This window comes from Chiroxiphia lanceolata, chromosome 19 (assembly GCF_009829145.1).
Source record: "Chiroxiphia lanceolata isolate bChiLan1 chromosome 19, bChiLan1.pri, whole genome shotgun sequence".
Classification (NCBI taxonomy): Eukaryota; Metazoa; Chordata; class Aves; order Passeriformes; family Pipridae; genus Chiroxiphia; species Chiroxiphia lanceolata.
In genome coordinates, this window is record NC_045655.1 from 11,840,326 (window position 1) to 11,857,010 (window position 16,685).

A 16,685-nucleotide genomic window follows, 5' to 3' on the forward strand; every position below is an offset into this window, starting at 1 on the left:
CCCAGTGACACTGTGCAGCCTGAGACACGCAGAAGGTCAGAGAGGATGAACCAACGGTCTCCTCTGGGCTTCACATTTATTCTCCTCAGCATCAACACCAGAGACAGCAGAGACAACAGCCTGGCCAAAGCACAGTCAGTGAAGAACAGCAATGTTCCACCAGCAGTCTTGTTCTTCCAGAGCCCAGGACTTTGTTTTTGCAGGCCGAAAAAAGTAATTCAAATTTTTTCATCCCAGAGCTGAACAAACTTCTCATATGAGAAGAAACCAGAGGACCAACAGGCAACCTGATTTCTGTGATGGAAGAGCCCAAGTGACAGCCTGCTGTGACTCAGGATCAACACACACACACATCTAGGAACACAAGTGGCTGTGAACTGCTGTTCCCTGTCCTGAGTTTCTGCCTTCATCCTGACCAGCTTTCCTGAATGTTTTCCTTGAATGTTTATTTGCTCCTTGGAAAAACAAAGACAAGAAAAAATGAAGAAAAAACCCCAATCACCCAACAAACCAAGACCAGCAGACTCAGCCCTGGGCTGCCTTATCAATAATCAGATATACAGTATAAAATATACAGCCTGGCACTCCCAAGCACAGCTTTTCTCCTTGTGAGAAAGTAACAGGAATAGGATGAGTAAGTTTCACAATAGGATGTGTAAGTTTCACAAACATGCACCAACACAGTAAGACATTCTATGGATTTAATCCTAATTTAACTAAACTTCCCTTCTGTAACAAGTTTTTAAATATTTAAAGTATTAACACAAACAGAGGAAGTTTCTCAATGGCCACTCACCCCTGATGTGCAGCAGCACCATTCCTGTGCAGGGTCAGATGCAGCACATTCCATTGGATAAATACAGTTTTAAACCAGCTAGAAATTAACATCTTATAAAAAATTCCTGTCTGTCTCAGTATCAGAGGAAAAATACACATCTCTGTAGCAGTGTTTGCTAATGGATCCCCCGGAGCGAGCGCAGGGAATGCGAGGCCACCCAGTGCTCTGGTGAGGATTCCCCGTCAATATTTGCATTGCAGAACACCCTCTGCAGCAAAGCAGAGCTCCCCAAGCCACGGGGTGTCAGTTGGAAACCAAAGGGATCCTTGCTGAGCTTCCCCAAGAAGCCAAACGCTTGGCTTACACCACGTGGTGGCAACTTCCAAGGCAGCTCTCAGACATCAGGAGGAATTTCTTCACTGAAAGGGTGGTCAGGCCTTGGCAGGGGCTGCCCAGGGAGTCCCTGTCCCTGGAGGTGTCCAAGGAATGCCTGGATGTGGCACTCAGGGCTCTGAGCGGGGGGACAAGGTGGGGATTGGGCACAGGTTGCACTCCACGAGCTCAAAGGTCTTTTCCAACCTCAGTGATCCTGTGTGAAACCTCCTGAACTGGCAAGAGCTGCTTAGACGGGATCACCACAGCTGCTGTGCTCAAAGACAACCCCTTCCCACCACAGGATCACAGGGATGATCCAGGTGTGCTGTGCCTGGGCTGCTGAAACCTTGGCAAAGCACTCAAGAAAGACAAAGCGTTTGAGGTTCTCCCCTGCTTTGCAGCCGTGTGCAATCCTGGCAGCTCTGTGTGAGCATATGAAAGGAGTGTTGCCATGAAAACCATGCCTTTGAGCAGGATCTTCACTCTGCATTCACAACAGGCTCTGCCTGCACTACACAGACCCCAAAACAACGGTGATGAAACGAGACACTCCACTGCAATCAAACCTGACTGACTGCAGAAGAGAAACTTTGCAGAGTAACATGTTCAAAAGCAAAGTTCCTCCTCAGCGCAGGCACCACTGAGGGATGTTCCCCACGGGCAGGGTGGCACAGCAGCCCTGCTACACCAGGGCCAATAGCACTTCCTGACACACACTGAAACAAGCTCTGATGTCTTGCACTGAATTTTCTTCTTTCTATTGTCTTCCAACTAGAAATAAAATAATGAATATTAAAAAAAAGGCTGCAGTATTTCAGAGCTTGGACCAGCACATGGTTGATTAAATATCTGCAAAGACACCTCCCCAGTGTGCCTGTGGTGCTCCAGCCCAGCCATGGTCCTGTCACAGCACAGCTGTCACTCTGCCTGCCACCACCATCACTCACTTGCCCAAGAGCAACAGGATCGTCCCTGTCCAGTCCTGCTGAAAATAACATCTCTGTTCTTTCATCAAATGCCTTTCTGGTTGTGAATCCTGGTGGGTTCTGCCAAGCCACAGACTGTCTGCTAAGTGGCCCCACCAGAAGCAGGATCAGCTCTCAGGGCTTTTTTTTTTTTCCCTTCTCAGGGGATTTTTGTTTAGAGAATTCCCTCCTTCTGCACAATAGACCCCAGCTAAAAAATCCCAGGAAATCAATATACCATTCCTGATCCCCTGAGAACAGGATTTCAGGAGAGATAGGCCAATGCAGCAATAGAGATTAAAGCACCCTTGTACATCCCCCATTCCTGGCACCCTGTTTTGTATTTCAATTACCAATGGATTCATAAACCATACTTTAGGGCTTTTTCCAAAATTTTTAAAGAGTAGAACAAAGCCCAGTTCATGTCACTCAGCAGCCACACCCCCAGCACAGATGATTTGAAGGCTTGGGATCAAACAGAAAAGTCCACCCAAGGCAGCAGGAACATGAACAGCAACGCTGCCAACCAAGAGTCTCATGAAGCAGCAGCCAGAGGGTCCCAAATTCCCAGTCCTCCACCAACATAATTTTCCTTCTTTTTTCCTTTACACTTTGCTGCCTGGCTCCAGAAAAGATCTTTCTTTCTAAACTAGGGATTATTTTGGCTCCATCTCAGAAGATCAGTGACACAAAGGCACATCAGGATCCACCACACGTTCCTTCATCAGGACGTGGGCTGAGCCTGGATAATTAGAAATTGGAGCCCTTCAGAGAAGGTGCAGCTCAATTTAGCCTCAAAGTCTGCAGCTTAATTGCAATATAAACTCTTTCCCCAGTTCTAAAGACAACTAAATTATAAATTACAATATACACACAGGCAATCCAGGAATTATTCCAGGGCTATCTCGAGATGCAATAAAAATCTGTGTTTTCTATAATTGATATATGGAGAAGATTAAGATGATGAGGTTTAAATATTTGATATCCACAGGAACCTACTCCTGGCTTGTTTTCCCTGAAGACAGCCTGGAACACACACACGTGTGCTGTGGCACCAACCAACACAGACCAAGAATATTGAAGAGAAGTCTATTAGTGCCAGTAAACCTTTATTTAAAGATTATTTAACCCTCAGCAGCACCTCTGAGTGCTCTGTGAGGGTGATTCTGAGCCGCCTGGCTCAGACCTGCATTGACCTCACCACATGTCCTCTGATGAGAGACACTCCTGTAGCAATATGCTAATTGCAATTAACATAACAGAGTCCTTGTTCTGACCACATTTATGCAGTGGCTGAAGCTGACCTCAGTCCAGGCTGGTGCTGAGCCCTCCTGGCATCACCAAACCCTGTCAGCACACCTCTGGCACACAGGCACAGCAGGGTTAACCCCAGGAAGATTCCCTCCCTGCTTCCCATCTCCTTACAACCAACAGAGACCCAAACCCCAGCACATTTTCACCACAGCTTTCAAAGGAAACGATACCCAGGGGTGGATCTTCTCCTCAACTGGCGTGTCTCTGAAAACCACTCTGACACTCCCTCTGAGAGACAGGGACTGCCTCTGCTCTTTTAGCTGTAAACTGGAAGTTTTGATATTTTGGTCCAATGAGGGTCTCTGAAATACAGCTTTACACAAATCATCCCTCATCCTCCCCAGCTGAGAGGAGAAAATCCAATTTTCCCATATAAAATTAGTGTGACTAAACACCTCGACTGCACTGACGAGCCTGGCTGGTCCAACTCAGGTGTGGAAGGGCTGGCAGCCCTGACAGGCACTTGTCACCCAGATTCCTGTTCTCCCAACCCCTGTCAGGACACCCTTTAGTGCTGCAGTTTGATCTCAGCCAAACACAGAACCATGCCCTGGACATCCCTGTGTCACAAGAGTTTTAATTAACCTCAACAGCAGTGTTTCTACAGTCAGGATTTCTCTGAATTGAATAATGATTTTTAATTAATCACTCCCAGTTTGTGTGTGTATCAATGCTCCAAGAACAGGGCATTCAAAACAACCCTCAAGGAGCACAGGGCTCCTGCATCCAGTGGCTGCACACCCCTGCTGCCCTGTCTTTAAAAACAAACCAAAAAGTCTTCAAAACCAGCAAAGACTACAGAGAACAATTATTAATATCTCAAAATCTCCCTTGCTTGCATAAACTGAAGCAGAGTTTGAAGAACAGTTGTCCTGGATAATCACTTTGCCTCAGCTGCCTGACAACCAGGAATTATGCTCCAATATCACTTGGAAAAAAGGATTATAACGTGTTTCAGTGGTGCTAAATCTGAGATCCACCATCCCTGTCAGACAGAGAACAGGGGGACAGCACAGTGACAGGTGACAAGTGATTTCTGGTTGTTTTGCTGTCCCTCAGTTGGGTTTGGGGACGTGGCTGCAGAGCTTCACCCTCCCATGGGCAAACCCTCCCCTACAACAGCCACACACTGGGCTCTCCAGGAACAATCCCAACCTGTGCCTGCAGTGGCCGTTTCCTGCCTGGTCCAGGCTGGCAGCACATTCCAGAGCATGGAATGTGCCGAGCTGAGCCCAGAACAGCCGGATCTCCCCCCAGCAGCTCCCTATTTCCATGGCCACTGCTTGTTTCAGCACCACAATTACTGCAGGTGCAGACTCTGAACAGCTTCCCAAAGAAATTTCCTCACAGACAAACAAGAGAAATGCAAGAAATAATGAGGAACTAAGGAGCAACAGGGAAAAAAGAAAATATGTACAAAATTTGGCTTACTTCTCTATTAAATCCAGCGTGACTCCTGGCACCAGCCTGACACTTTTCTGCATGCAGAACCTGGGGAGAGAGTAAAATAAAACACACTAATTGACTGTTTAATGACAAGGTTCTACGGAGAGAATGTGGAAGGAGGTTTCTTTATTGCACTGTTTCTGCTTTTAAAATGGTGTTTGGGTAGGGAACTTTGGCACGGCATAATGAGACCCAAACAAGGCCCTCAGTATTTGTCACACTCGTGATTATGCGGCGATTTCCATCGTCAGGTGTCAAAACTGGGGTATTGTAACTGTCACGGTGACAAGTTTTCCAACACAGAGCGGGGGAAAAGGGCTCCCAGGCATCCAGCACGGTCTCCCGGGAGCAGAGCAACGACACGAGAGCTGGGGAGGATTATGCTGCTGGAATAATGATCAGCGTTGGCTGGGCTTCCCTGAAGAGATGTGGCACTGCAGGCAGGGAAGGGAGAAAGGGAGGGAACGGCAGGGATGTGTCAGGTTCAGACACCTCCGTTATTTAATTAAAAAAACTGCTGACTCCATTTCCTCAGCTTTACAAATCCCACTGCTCCAGGAACACCGGCCCGGGAAAACGCTGAGTCCTGTCAGTACCACTTGCTGGGCCTGGAAAATCCCAAAAGCTGCCGAACCCAAGCGTGTGTGGGAGGGGGAGATGGCTGCTGGCCCAGATTCCAAGCACCCTTCCCCTCCTGCAGACCCCCCTGGAGGTGCAGAGGGCAGAGTGGGAACAACAGCTCTGAGACGGAAACCCAGCAACTTCAACTCAAGAAATAACTTCCTCAGTGATAGCACCACATTCTCAGCCCACTGGCTCAGTCTTTCAAAAATCCACTTTCTGTTGTTCAAGGAAGAATTTTGCCCTCAGTGTAATCTCAGTTGACATTTACCCCAACAGTGCACTTGTCACACAGTTCTGTGAGGGACCGGGAGGCTCTGTGGGACCAGGAGGGCTCCATGGGCAGTCCCGGACCAGGAGGGCTCCATGGGCAGTCCCGGACCAGGAGGGCTCCATGGGCAGTCCTGGACCAGGAGGGCTCCATGGGCAGTCCCAGACCAGGAGGGCTCCATGGGCAGTCCTGGACCAGGAGGGCTCTCCAGCCCAGCAATCCCACCTCCTGCATCCAGCTGCTGCAGCAGGAGCCTCACCTCACCAGAGCCACATCACCCACATCCAAAAGGCTCTTCCCCAGGTAAAGGAGAGAACAATTACTTATTAAGGACAAGATGTGCAGAGCCCATTTCTGAACCCTTGAGGCCCCTCTGGTTTTTCTGTGGCATTCCCTGCCAGCAGGGCATCCCTTGCTGCCAAGGCAAGGACGGGAATAGGCTCTGGAAGGCTCAGTGGTCCCCAGGCTGCTTTCCTGATATCTGCGTCATCCAGCACAGAAAGGAGCCATAAAGAACCCGTGAACCTGCAGTGGGATCCCTCTGCAATCTGCTGAAATATAAAATTCTTACGACAGTGCATTACAGAACCAGGCAGGGAAACTCCCTCCTAAACACAGCCACAGGCAGAACTGGGTCACTGGGATCAGCCTGGAGCCTCCCTGCACACTGGGGGTGCTGGAAGACTTTAACTCCTCTCTGTGCCTCCACATCATGACGCATCTGGAAGGACTGTGAGAGCAGCACAGCTCTGCCCTGTCACACACTGGCTGTCTCTAAAGAAGTGTGTCCCTGGAAGAGTCCATGGACAGGCTGGACAGGGCTGGGACCAACCTGGTCTAGTGGAAGGTGTCCCCATCCGTGGTAGGGAGCTGGAATGAGATGGGCTTTAAGGTCCTTTCCAACCCAAACCATCCCATGATTCCATGTCTCTGTTGCAGCCAAAGCTCTCCCCACTGCCCTGGATATTTGGAAACAGAGCAGTCCATGAAACTCCCACTGAAGCAGGAGCAGCCTCTGCGCCGCCTCTCCAGCAAGCACTGGCTGCCAAGAAAATGTACTCGTAAACAAAATGTTCCTCTGCCTGTGTCTGCACCCCCTTCATGGCTGCGAGGCTGCACACGTGGTGTCTCGCCTGGGGGCTGTGCCACTGTCACAGACAGCAGGTGACACACTGGGGCTGCACAGAAACAGGCCAGGGAACGGCAGCACTGGAGGAAACCCAGAAACGAGGGTGCGGTTGGTTCTCCTCTGACTTTGAAACTCAGGGTAGTCTGTCTAAATCAATGTGGGACAGAGGATTGGTCGAGTCAACCCCCAAAATCTCAAGCTGAAATGCAAAATAAGTATGTTAGAAAAAACAACCAAAACACTTTAAACGTTTGTTTGAACTGACCCAACAGAACATCACCAGCCACAGCTCCCGTCCTCTCCCCTGCCCTTCTGTTATGGGTGTTCTGGAGTACAAACTGCACATCTCAAATTCCCCAGGCTGAGCAGCTCCCAAACTTTCTGTTTCTTGTTGTTTGGGGTGTTTCCAGCACTTTTCAGGAGCCCTCTCACTGTTTATGAGCAGGATTTCACATTTCAAAGCCACAAGGCCCTGAAGCCAACCCAGACCAGAGCAGTCTTCGCTCCAACACGTGGAATTCCGGATCTATAACTGCAGCTTATTAACACCTTCCAGGACTGATGGAAACACAAGCACATGACTCACCACTGAGCACGACTTCCAGTGGAGCTGCTTTTGCTTTAGACAACGTGAAACACTCAGATCTGCGTAAAACAGGGCACCAAACACTCTGATTCCTGCCCGTTTCCTCAATATCCGCGTTTGCTTCCCGACAGTGCCATCCGTCAGGATTAACAATCCATGCAGCTTAGCTCCAGGCTCACCTCACACAGAGCTTTATATAGGCACAAGATATATTTGGAATACGTCAGCTCACAGCAGTCACTGCACACCAGGACAATCAGCAGCCAGGTAGCCAAGATCCACACTCCAGGTGCCTGGAATTGCAGACTGGCATCAGGAGTTTCACACACCACACCCAGAAGGGCACAGCTGACCCGGGTTTCTCTCCCCAGCATCAATTTTTCTTCCCCTGAAATGAGACTGAAGTGGCTGCAGCTGCAACTCCAGCTGATGAGGGATTTTGTCCATCAGTTACCACAGAGTAAAAATGGGATGGATAAACATTTATTCACCAAACTTTCACTTGCCCATAAATTCCATATATGAAACATCATTAGACTATCAGTCCAGAATTGCAAAAAAGTTGTATTTCAAAAGCAATTCCTTTCAGGAACAGGGCTGGACTGAAGGAAAAGGGAAGTTTTAAGGGCAAAGGTTTTTGTGTTTATTTTTGGTTAACTGCTTTAGGGCATCAACATACAGTTTGGATCAAACTCTTGGAATGCAGCAGAGGATCTGGCTTTGCATACATTGTGTTTAACATTGGTGAAAAACAATGTTCCACAAGCAGTACTTATTATTTACAGGATAAACCCACACCTGCAATAATGACAATCAACTGGGAGCACAATCTTCATCGGACAACAGAGGAGGGATTTCTGTGCATGCAGTGAGTGACACAGTCACTGGACTAGCTGGTAGGAAATGCTTCTCCATCCATGGCACCTTCCAGCATCAGCCCCTGACCAGCTGAGGGTGATGGTTTTAAATCCTTCCCCTGAGCCACAGTTCTCCAAACGTGTTCCCTGTCAAACACCAACGAGACGCAGCCCAGAGAATCTGTCGTGCCCACACCAGGTGTAGCTGTGCTGAGAACCTGCCCTGCTCACCCCCTCAGCACGTTCCCATGGAGATGAAGGAACAGAAAATTCCTGAACGGATCATAATATCTGAAAAAAACCCTTTCTTAGTACATCTAACAAATAAAGCCCACCGAAAATACCTCTCTTACAGAGCCTTGGCATTTTCACTTTAAATCTGGCAGAAACTGTTAAGTCTGGTAACTGAAGGGAAGGAGAACCCTGAAACCAATCCCTTCCACTTCACTTCTGAAGCTCCAATTTGCCATGAACTAGTTCATCTCCAACAGGCACCAAAGCCCATGTGAGGGATCCTCACGAAATTTAAAGAATAAAAGTCATTCCCTGAAGCCATATTTTCGTGCTTACAAGACAGTATTTCTCAAAGTCCCCCTAGGGAATTTTGCCAGTGTTTAAAAGTTTCCATGAGAAAACACCTTGGGAGCTCATGACATCAAAAACAGGACAAAAAACTCAACAGGGTTTTGTGCTGCCCCTCACGGGAGCAAAGAGAGCCAAAGGCACCACGTGCCCAAACCAGAACCTGGCCAAATGAACTCATTCAGTTTGCTGCTCACACGAAACAGAAAGAGTACAAAGAATTGTAATTTATTACAAACATCTCCAAAAGGCAGCAAATAACTCTTGGAGCTGTGGTGCCAATTCCTCACCAGCATGTGCAGTGTCCAAAGGCTTCTGCCTGTTCTAACCCCGTCCAGCAAATGCCCTCAAGTTTTTCCATTCTGGACCAGACACAGCCTTGAGGATCAGGTGAGATGTGCCCAAGGGAACAGACCACCAGAGCTCTGCACAGCCTGGGGGCACTGGACTGCCCCCCTGGCACCACAGGCCTTTGTGGCCCCTGTTGCTGGGTAAAATACTGCTCTTGGAAAGCTCCTGCTCCCTGTAGCAGCCTTTTCTAACTTTCTGCCTAATTAACTTGGTTTGTCATTCCAGAACGTCTTTCCTCGGTTTATCGTTCCCCTCCTTCCACTCCAGCACTATTTAATGCTGCTGCATTATTTACAGCAACTGCAATATGTGGAACATGATTTGTGCAAAGGACAGTTTACAACAAGTTGTACTGCACTATGTACTATTCCTGCTCTCTGAGGAAGCAGATATTTAATTCCCAGAACAGTAAATCCCTTAATCTGAGCGAACCCAGATATTGAGTTGAAAACTAAAACGCAGTAAGCAGCAGATAACAATATTTTCACCTTTCCAGTCGTGATTAATAAGCTGCTGTCCCAAATGCACAGCTCAAACCCTGCAACTCAACAGTGCAAGGAAAGCTCAGGTCAAATGAAGTGTTTGGATTCACAAATCCACCCTTCCTGCTGTGAGCCCCACACCCCCTGCAGAGCCCTCACTCACCAGCGCAGGGCGATCTTGATGGGGGTGGTGAGGCAGGAGGTGAACAGGTCGGCTGGCAGGTCAGGGATCATGGGCAGCAGCTCGTTGGCCTCGCAGGCTGCCAGCTGGATGCAGTTCTTCATGGAGGGGGGCAGTGGCATCTGCGCCAGGGGGTGGTTGGGGTTGATGGCAGCCACCTGTAGGGAGCAAGGAAACCCCCCGGGGGAGGCAGGGAAGGTCATTTCTACAGCACCAGGAACAACATGTGAGGAGCTGCCAGTGCCCCATGGAGCTCTGGGTTCAGAGAAGTTAAGGAATAATGTACCCCCAGCCACAGCTTTCACTCATATAATTAACAAAATTCAACTGTTAAGTATTTAATCTGTCCAAACATCAGTCTATAAACTAGAAATACTCTATATATCAATACTGCCATTTTCCAAAACCACAGTGATGCTCCTATTTAAAATTTTGGCTAAGAATATGATTTTTGAGGCTAATAATTCACAGAATGAAAACACAAATAATCTTTCCAGTGCCCTTCTGAACCAGGCAAACACTTCAGCCACCCAAAATTTTGCTCTCTGGCACTCAGAAGTTCCTAAAGGAAGAGGGGCTGCAGTGTAACACCTCACTGCTCATTGCTGTAGGAGTCAGAAAGCAAAGCACCACCACAGTGACCCATGAGCTGTGTTACCCAAGCTGACAGAAGCACATTTTTCCAAAGACCAACCCTCCAGCCAGCTCAGTACAGGGATACAGTCGACCTACAAACTCATTCTTTACCATCCTTACACATGAAACACTCTGTCTGTGTGAGGAGGGAATCCATTTGGTGCCTCAGAGGGTCAAAAGGGAACAGAACATTGTGTGACAGTCCCAGGGCCTGGCACAACCACACACCTCCCACCTGGCAAAGCAACCTGACAAGCCAGGGAGAAGTTCCTGCAACCTTTCAAGTTTTTTGATTCTTTAAACATAATTTTTTCCATTCTAATCCCAGGGGCAGCACTGACACACTTCGGCTTTTTCCAGTTGTCTAAATTAGCTGGGACCTGTCTCTGCTCCCAGCTGAGCTGAGCTGCTTCCAGCAGAGATCCACACGTACCTGGGGGAATGAAGGCACCCTCAAGCCATCAATCTCAATAAAACTTAAGCTCTATCATGGAATGGTTTGGGTTGGAAAGGACCTTACAGATCGTTTTGTCCCAACCCCCTGTACGCCAACAACTAAATAAAAGGTAATTAAAATACTGCAAAGCTCTTTCATTTGAGGAGAAAGGTTTGAGAGACAGCGTGGGAAAGCATTAGCTCTTCACAGATGTATAAAAACAAAGCAGTCAAACTGCTTAGCTGTGGCTGTTCACTCCCTGAAGAAAGCCCTGCCCTTGGGGCATCCCTAGGAAGGGCTCTTAGGGGGAAGCACATTTGGAGGGATTTTCAGCTCTCTGAGCACTCTGAAACACTCAGGGTGTTTGTCACAGTCTGGTGGTGCCCCTCAGGTCTGAAGGGGAGCAGCTCAGGCTCCAGGACCTGCTCAACTCCAGCTTCTGCCCAGCATGACAAACCACAGAAACTGGACCCACACACTGGAAATATCTGGAGATTAATGAACAACCTATCAACAGCCATAAATGAACAACGGGAGCAGCCAGCAACTACAGACTTGTCAGGCTGCTCAGGACAGTGATGGGACACAGCTTTCCTGTACAGGTCAAAAAAAAGGAGAGGAAAAAAAGAGGGTTGAGTAAAGCCCACGATGAACAGTTATTTTTGCATCCTTAGAGCATCCACTGGCCTCAGACTTTCTACACTGCTTGGCTCTCTCATAAACACAACTTTTTATTAGGGCAAGATAAGGAATCAAAAGATCAGAATCCCTCTGGCAGATTAAGAGAACAGCAAACTGCTTTGATCTCCTTGCAGGAAGATGAGGAACAATTATCCTGATCACTCTGGCAGCCCCTCTGGAGCACCAGTTCCAGCTTCACTTCACTTTTCATGAATTTGAACAATTTGATAATTTATAATTTTCCAAATGAATTCCCATCCACGCTCTGCAGGATGCCCTGAGCACTCTGCTCTCTCTGGTGCCATGTCTCTGCTTTCTATTAATCACGAGCAGGTACCTCAGTCACTCATCACAGTTAATGAAATCAAAAGACAGAACGAAAAGCTGCCACACAAGCCTGAAAGTATTTTCATAATCATATTAATTGGTAGTTTTAACCTGTGCTGCAAGAGCAGAAATACTGAAGTGCCAAGAACAGTCACCACAAAAGCCCCTCCAAAAACTGGAATTTGGAAGGAAAGGAGTTATAGCCAGGGAGACTGTTACCATCTGCTTGGAGGCTGTATTTGTGACAGTCAGTTGTTTGATTAATTAACATTCCTTCCTTGAAGTTTTGGGTTTTTTTTCATATAGTACCTCGGAGCTGTGGGAATGTAAGAAGTGACCCTTTACAAATGTCCTCTCCCAGGAAGCTGAAGGCAGCAGGGGGGTCTGGCAGGTGGGAGTCTGCACAAAAAATTCAACTTCTTCCCTTCCACTTTGCATTTCAGATTTACTTCAATGAATTTATTACTAATTCCATCTGTAACCAAAGACAGCTTTTCAGTGGGAACACATTCAGCTTCAGCACTCTGTGGAACTGGAACCACCACAGGACAATCCCTCCGGATGAGGTTTTTGTTGTTTCACATTTTCTCATTCACTTTAACAGCACAAAACCATAACTGCACCCAAATACAGCCCCAGAAACCAGGCTTTTGTAACCAAAATAAATGTCTCGTTCACCTCAGCATTCACTGCAGCACAAAAGACCATTAGGGTCCAAATTGATTCTATTAACGTTAACATTTAATTAGTGCTTGTATTAAAAACCATTCCAAGTTTAATGGGATAGCAAACTGAACCAGAAAGATTGGAGTGGCAAAGCTATTTGCAAATTAATTTGCCTTCCAACATGGTTTTAAACACATTTTTCAGTGTATATAGCAAAGCAAGCTTGAAGTTCATTTGTGTTCCCTGAACACCACCAAAGCTCTGCAGGCTGTGCTCTCACCTCCAGCTCCTGCTCCCTCTGTAGTGCAAATTGCTTGAAGGACTTGACAATGAGGCCGGCGTTGGAGCAGTCGTAGACGAAGATGGAAGGACTCCCCATCCAGGTCTGCAGGTCGTATATGGAGAGTGGGATGTACTGAGTGTAGTTCTGTAGGAGAAAAACACCCACTCCAGTCACCATGAGGCAGAGAAACAACAGAACTTGAACTGGTGAGATAATAAAACACCCCCACAAAATTCCAATTCTGAAATCCCCAAATAAAACCTACATTGACCATATTAATCGATTCAAGTATCAGGCAATAGCTGCCAAAAACTAGGACTGGGAACCCAAGTCAACACTAACAACGAGCAGATTTTATTGTGACATTGTTTGAAACATTCAACTCCAAACTAAAAGCCCAAAACTCCACCAGGCATTTTCAGTATTAGGTATTTAGAGCTCTGATTTGTGCTAACAACTCCAAACAGCATTTAATAGTCCAATTTTATCCCAAATTTCTGCAACACTGATAAAGGATGCAAACCAGCTGTCTTTAATTTAACATCAAACATCCTAAACTGAAAAGCCCATCAATAAATCAAGAAGGATAATTAAGCCCCTGCAGCCCATCAGCCCTACCCTGCCTGAGCTTAACGAGATGCTTCATAATTTTATTACAGCTTTAACTTCTGTGCAACTTTCTGAATTATCCAATAAAATTAAAACCAACAAAGCTGCCTTTGACAGAGCGAAGTACCCACAGTCCCCTTTCTGTAAATAGGAAGGATTTTGTTCTGTGTCTCCCATCTTAACGCCCCCAAATAACCAGGGGCAAGAGCATAAAAATCAGACATTTAAAACCAGCTGTGAAGGGCCAACTTTGAACTAATTGAGCTGAAAATATAGACCAGAGCAGATTTCTGCCTGCAAAGAGTCACCACCAAACACCCAGTGGCTGCCAGCAAGATCCTTCCCAGCTGCAGGGACAGGACAACCTGGCGTTCCTACAGCCCTGAGCTTGGCCCAAAACCCTCAGGAAAAGCTATGGTGTTCCTATTTACATCAGCAGAATGATGGATGGGATCATAACTCCCATTTAAATTCAAAAGACTTAAAATAGCTGTAATAAAACCAGTAAACTTTTACAAAAATCAAATTTTCAAGGACACGTATCAGTGTTGATAAAGACAAAAGGGATCATAAACCATATGTTACGTAAGGTGGGGAAGGGTAAGGCATTTCCAAACCCAGTTTTGCCCATATATAACAGTTTTGGTTGTTTTATTAAAATTAACAGGAGAAATTGTTTATAAAAGCCAAAGTTTTTGGGAGTTGGGAGCTCTGCAGATCACTGCAGGATGGAAATGATGCATGAACAGCTCCTCTACAGCACAGACCTTTCTTAAGGTCATCCCTCCCGTGAAGCACATCCCAATCACAGGAAGTTACACATAAAAAACCTGCTCTGACACATCCAATCAACGACATTTTATGGGTATGAATTGTTTTAAATTCATATTTCTAATGCATCTTGCTCTAGCCAAGACTGGATTATAGCTCTGATTAATATTGTGGTATTTCCAACCAGGAGAATTTTATACTCCAACTCTACTGTGAGGGTCACATAAAACATCAACATTTGCTAATGATATGTAAATGAGCTGATTTGAAGAAAAAAGGAGTGTTAACTCAGAGTTTTGCAGCGTGGTTGTTCAGGGTGATGCTTTGATGCTGCCTGGGCAGACGCTGGGCTGGGCAGAACTCGGCCAGATGGTTTGGTTTGTAGGAAGACCCTGCAAACTGACTTTGGTTTGTAGGGAGAAGTTCCTGCTCTGCTCCCACTGCTCCCACCATCCCTCTGTGCCTCTTCACGGGAACGACATAACAAACAGCCCAACTGGGAAGGGGCTGGGAACAGATTTCACCACCAGCTGGCCGGCGAGCCCAGAATGCAGCTGCTCTCAGCAGAACCCCTCATAACTCGGAGCAGGAGGCAGAGGCAGCAGCTGGGCCCACCTTGTTGAAGACCCAGATCTCGCCGTTGACGGTGGGCCGGGGCACGCCGTGCCCGTTGTAGTGGAACAGCACCCGCTCCTCCTTGGCGTTGCGCCGCAGGGACGTGCACAGCTTCTTCACCTCGTCCACCGTCGGGTCCAGGCTCTGCTTGTACCTGGCCTGGGGCACAGAACAGAGAACCCCTCAGCTGTGGGGAACAACCCCTTCACATACTGGGGGCCATAGGAGTGTGCACAGAAACTGTTTACTCTGGGAGAAGAAAACACAACACATTTACGGTAGAGCTGAATAAACAAAGTATGTCTGCGATGGTGTGTGGGCCTGTGCACACACACACCAACAACACGGGTTCGAGGGAGTTTATCACAGCTCCCAACTCTGATCCATTTCACTCAGGAATTACTAATATTCAAAAAGCCTTGGGAAGGAGAAATCTGCTGCAACATTGGCCAGACTCAAAACTAACCCCTTATGATGACTGGCAACCAGTGACAGGACCTGAGTCCTGTACAAAACCTGCTACTGGGAGCCTGTTTATAAACCAAACTAAGGCCTCAGAAGTCTGGGTTTTTTAGGTTTTCCTCTATGACAGCGAAAGATAAGAAAGTCTTAAAATATCACGGTAAAAGAAAATCAAGCACTTTAATGCAGAAATGGTTTGTTTATCTATGAAGCTTGAAAAGCAGATACGGTGCTGCTCAATTAACAGTGAGCATCCCCAGCCAACAGGAAAGAGGGACACAAGGAATGGCAGCACTTAATGATTGCAACAATGGAGAAAAGCAAGCAAAAGGAGGAAAAATATAAAGCAAGAATCAGTGATGTGACACCCTCATCCTTCTCAGGAACCTTGGCACTCAGGAGAGCGAAGAGGCCACATTAATCTTCCCATGGATCCTCCACCTCCTCCTCTCTCCACTCAGTGTTGTGATGAAGATGCTGATTTGCAAAAATGTGCCCCTTAAATCCCAGCCTGCCTGTTGGCAGCTTTACCAGCCACCAGAACCAGAGTGCTGGGGGATTTTTCAGCTTTTTTTCCCACAGGAGAACCCACTCATTCGAGCCCTCCTCGTGTCCCTCGCACAGCAATAATAAACACAGCTCACAATTAATGGAGGGGGATTCCTACTCTGAAACTAAAGTCTGTAGATCTAAATATCCAAACTGCAAACAGATCATTTGAGCCCAGAGAAACATGAGGATGAGAAGAACGGAAAGGAGAGGAGGGAGCCTGAAAACAGCGCAGTCTTAGTGCCACCATCAGCTCAGGACTCTCAGGTGTGAGCTTATGACACATCTTTCACACACATATGACAAGAACCAGGCACCTGAGTTTCATATGTGACACCCAGCTCACCTGAGGTGTAGGAGAATTCACCCATTCCACAATTTCTCTTTCCTTTCCCAGCATGAAGAACCATTTTTAAACTCAGTTCTCATGCAAACATTTTGCATTTCAGCATCGCTACCCTGTACATGAACCCTTTGCTTCTGTCACCTTCCTCTTTCCTTCCTTCGTTATTCCTTTACCTTCCCTGGCAAGGCACTGCATTTCTTCCCCTCCACTTCCCAGCAGGGGCTTCCCAGCAGTACTTAGTGCAAGAGGTAACAGAGAGCCCAACGAAAACCCCAAAAGGTCTGTAGGGCTTAATCTCAGCAACTTCTGTTGAAATCCCAGACACACAGCCAGGCCTTGAGTGCTGTTTCCCCCAGTTTTTATGAG

At 47.1% G+C, this 16,685-nt stretch overlaps 1 protein-coding gene across 4 annotated transcripts in view; it reads right to left on the reverse strand.

The window, feature by feature from the left end:
* RPTOR (regulatory associated protein of MTOR complex 1) overlaps window positions 1–16,685 on the reverse strand; it is a 105,553-nt gene that overhangs the window by 63,243 nt on the left and 25,625 nt on the right. For all 4 annotated transcript variants that reach the window (XM_032706833.1, XM_032706835.1, XM_032706836.1 and 1 more), the window contains exons 4-7: window positions 14,963–15,121; window positions 12,965–13,111; window positions 9,921–10,096; window positions 4,864–4,923 (exon numbers count right to left, since the gene is read on the reverse strand). In XM_032706833.1, the coding sequence (XP_032562724.1) occupies window positions 4,864–4,923; window positions 9,921–10,096; window positions 12,965–13,111; window positions 14,963–15,121 (542 nt within the window). The remainder of the gene's footprint in view (window positions 1–4,863; window positions 4,924–9,920; window positions 10,097–12,964; window positions 13,112–14,962; window positions 15,122–16,685) is intronic.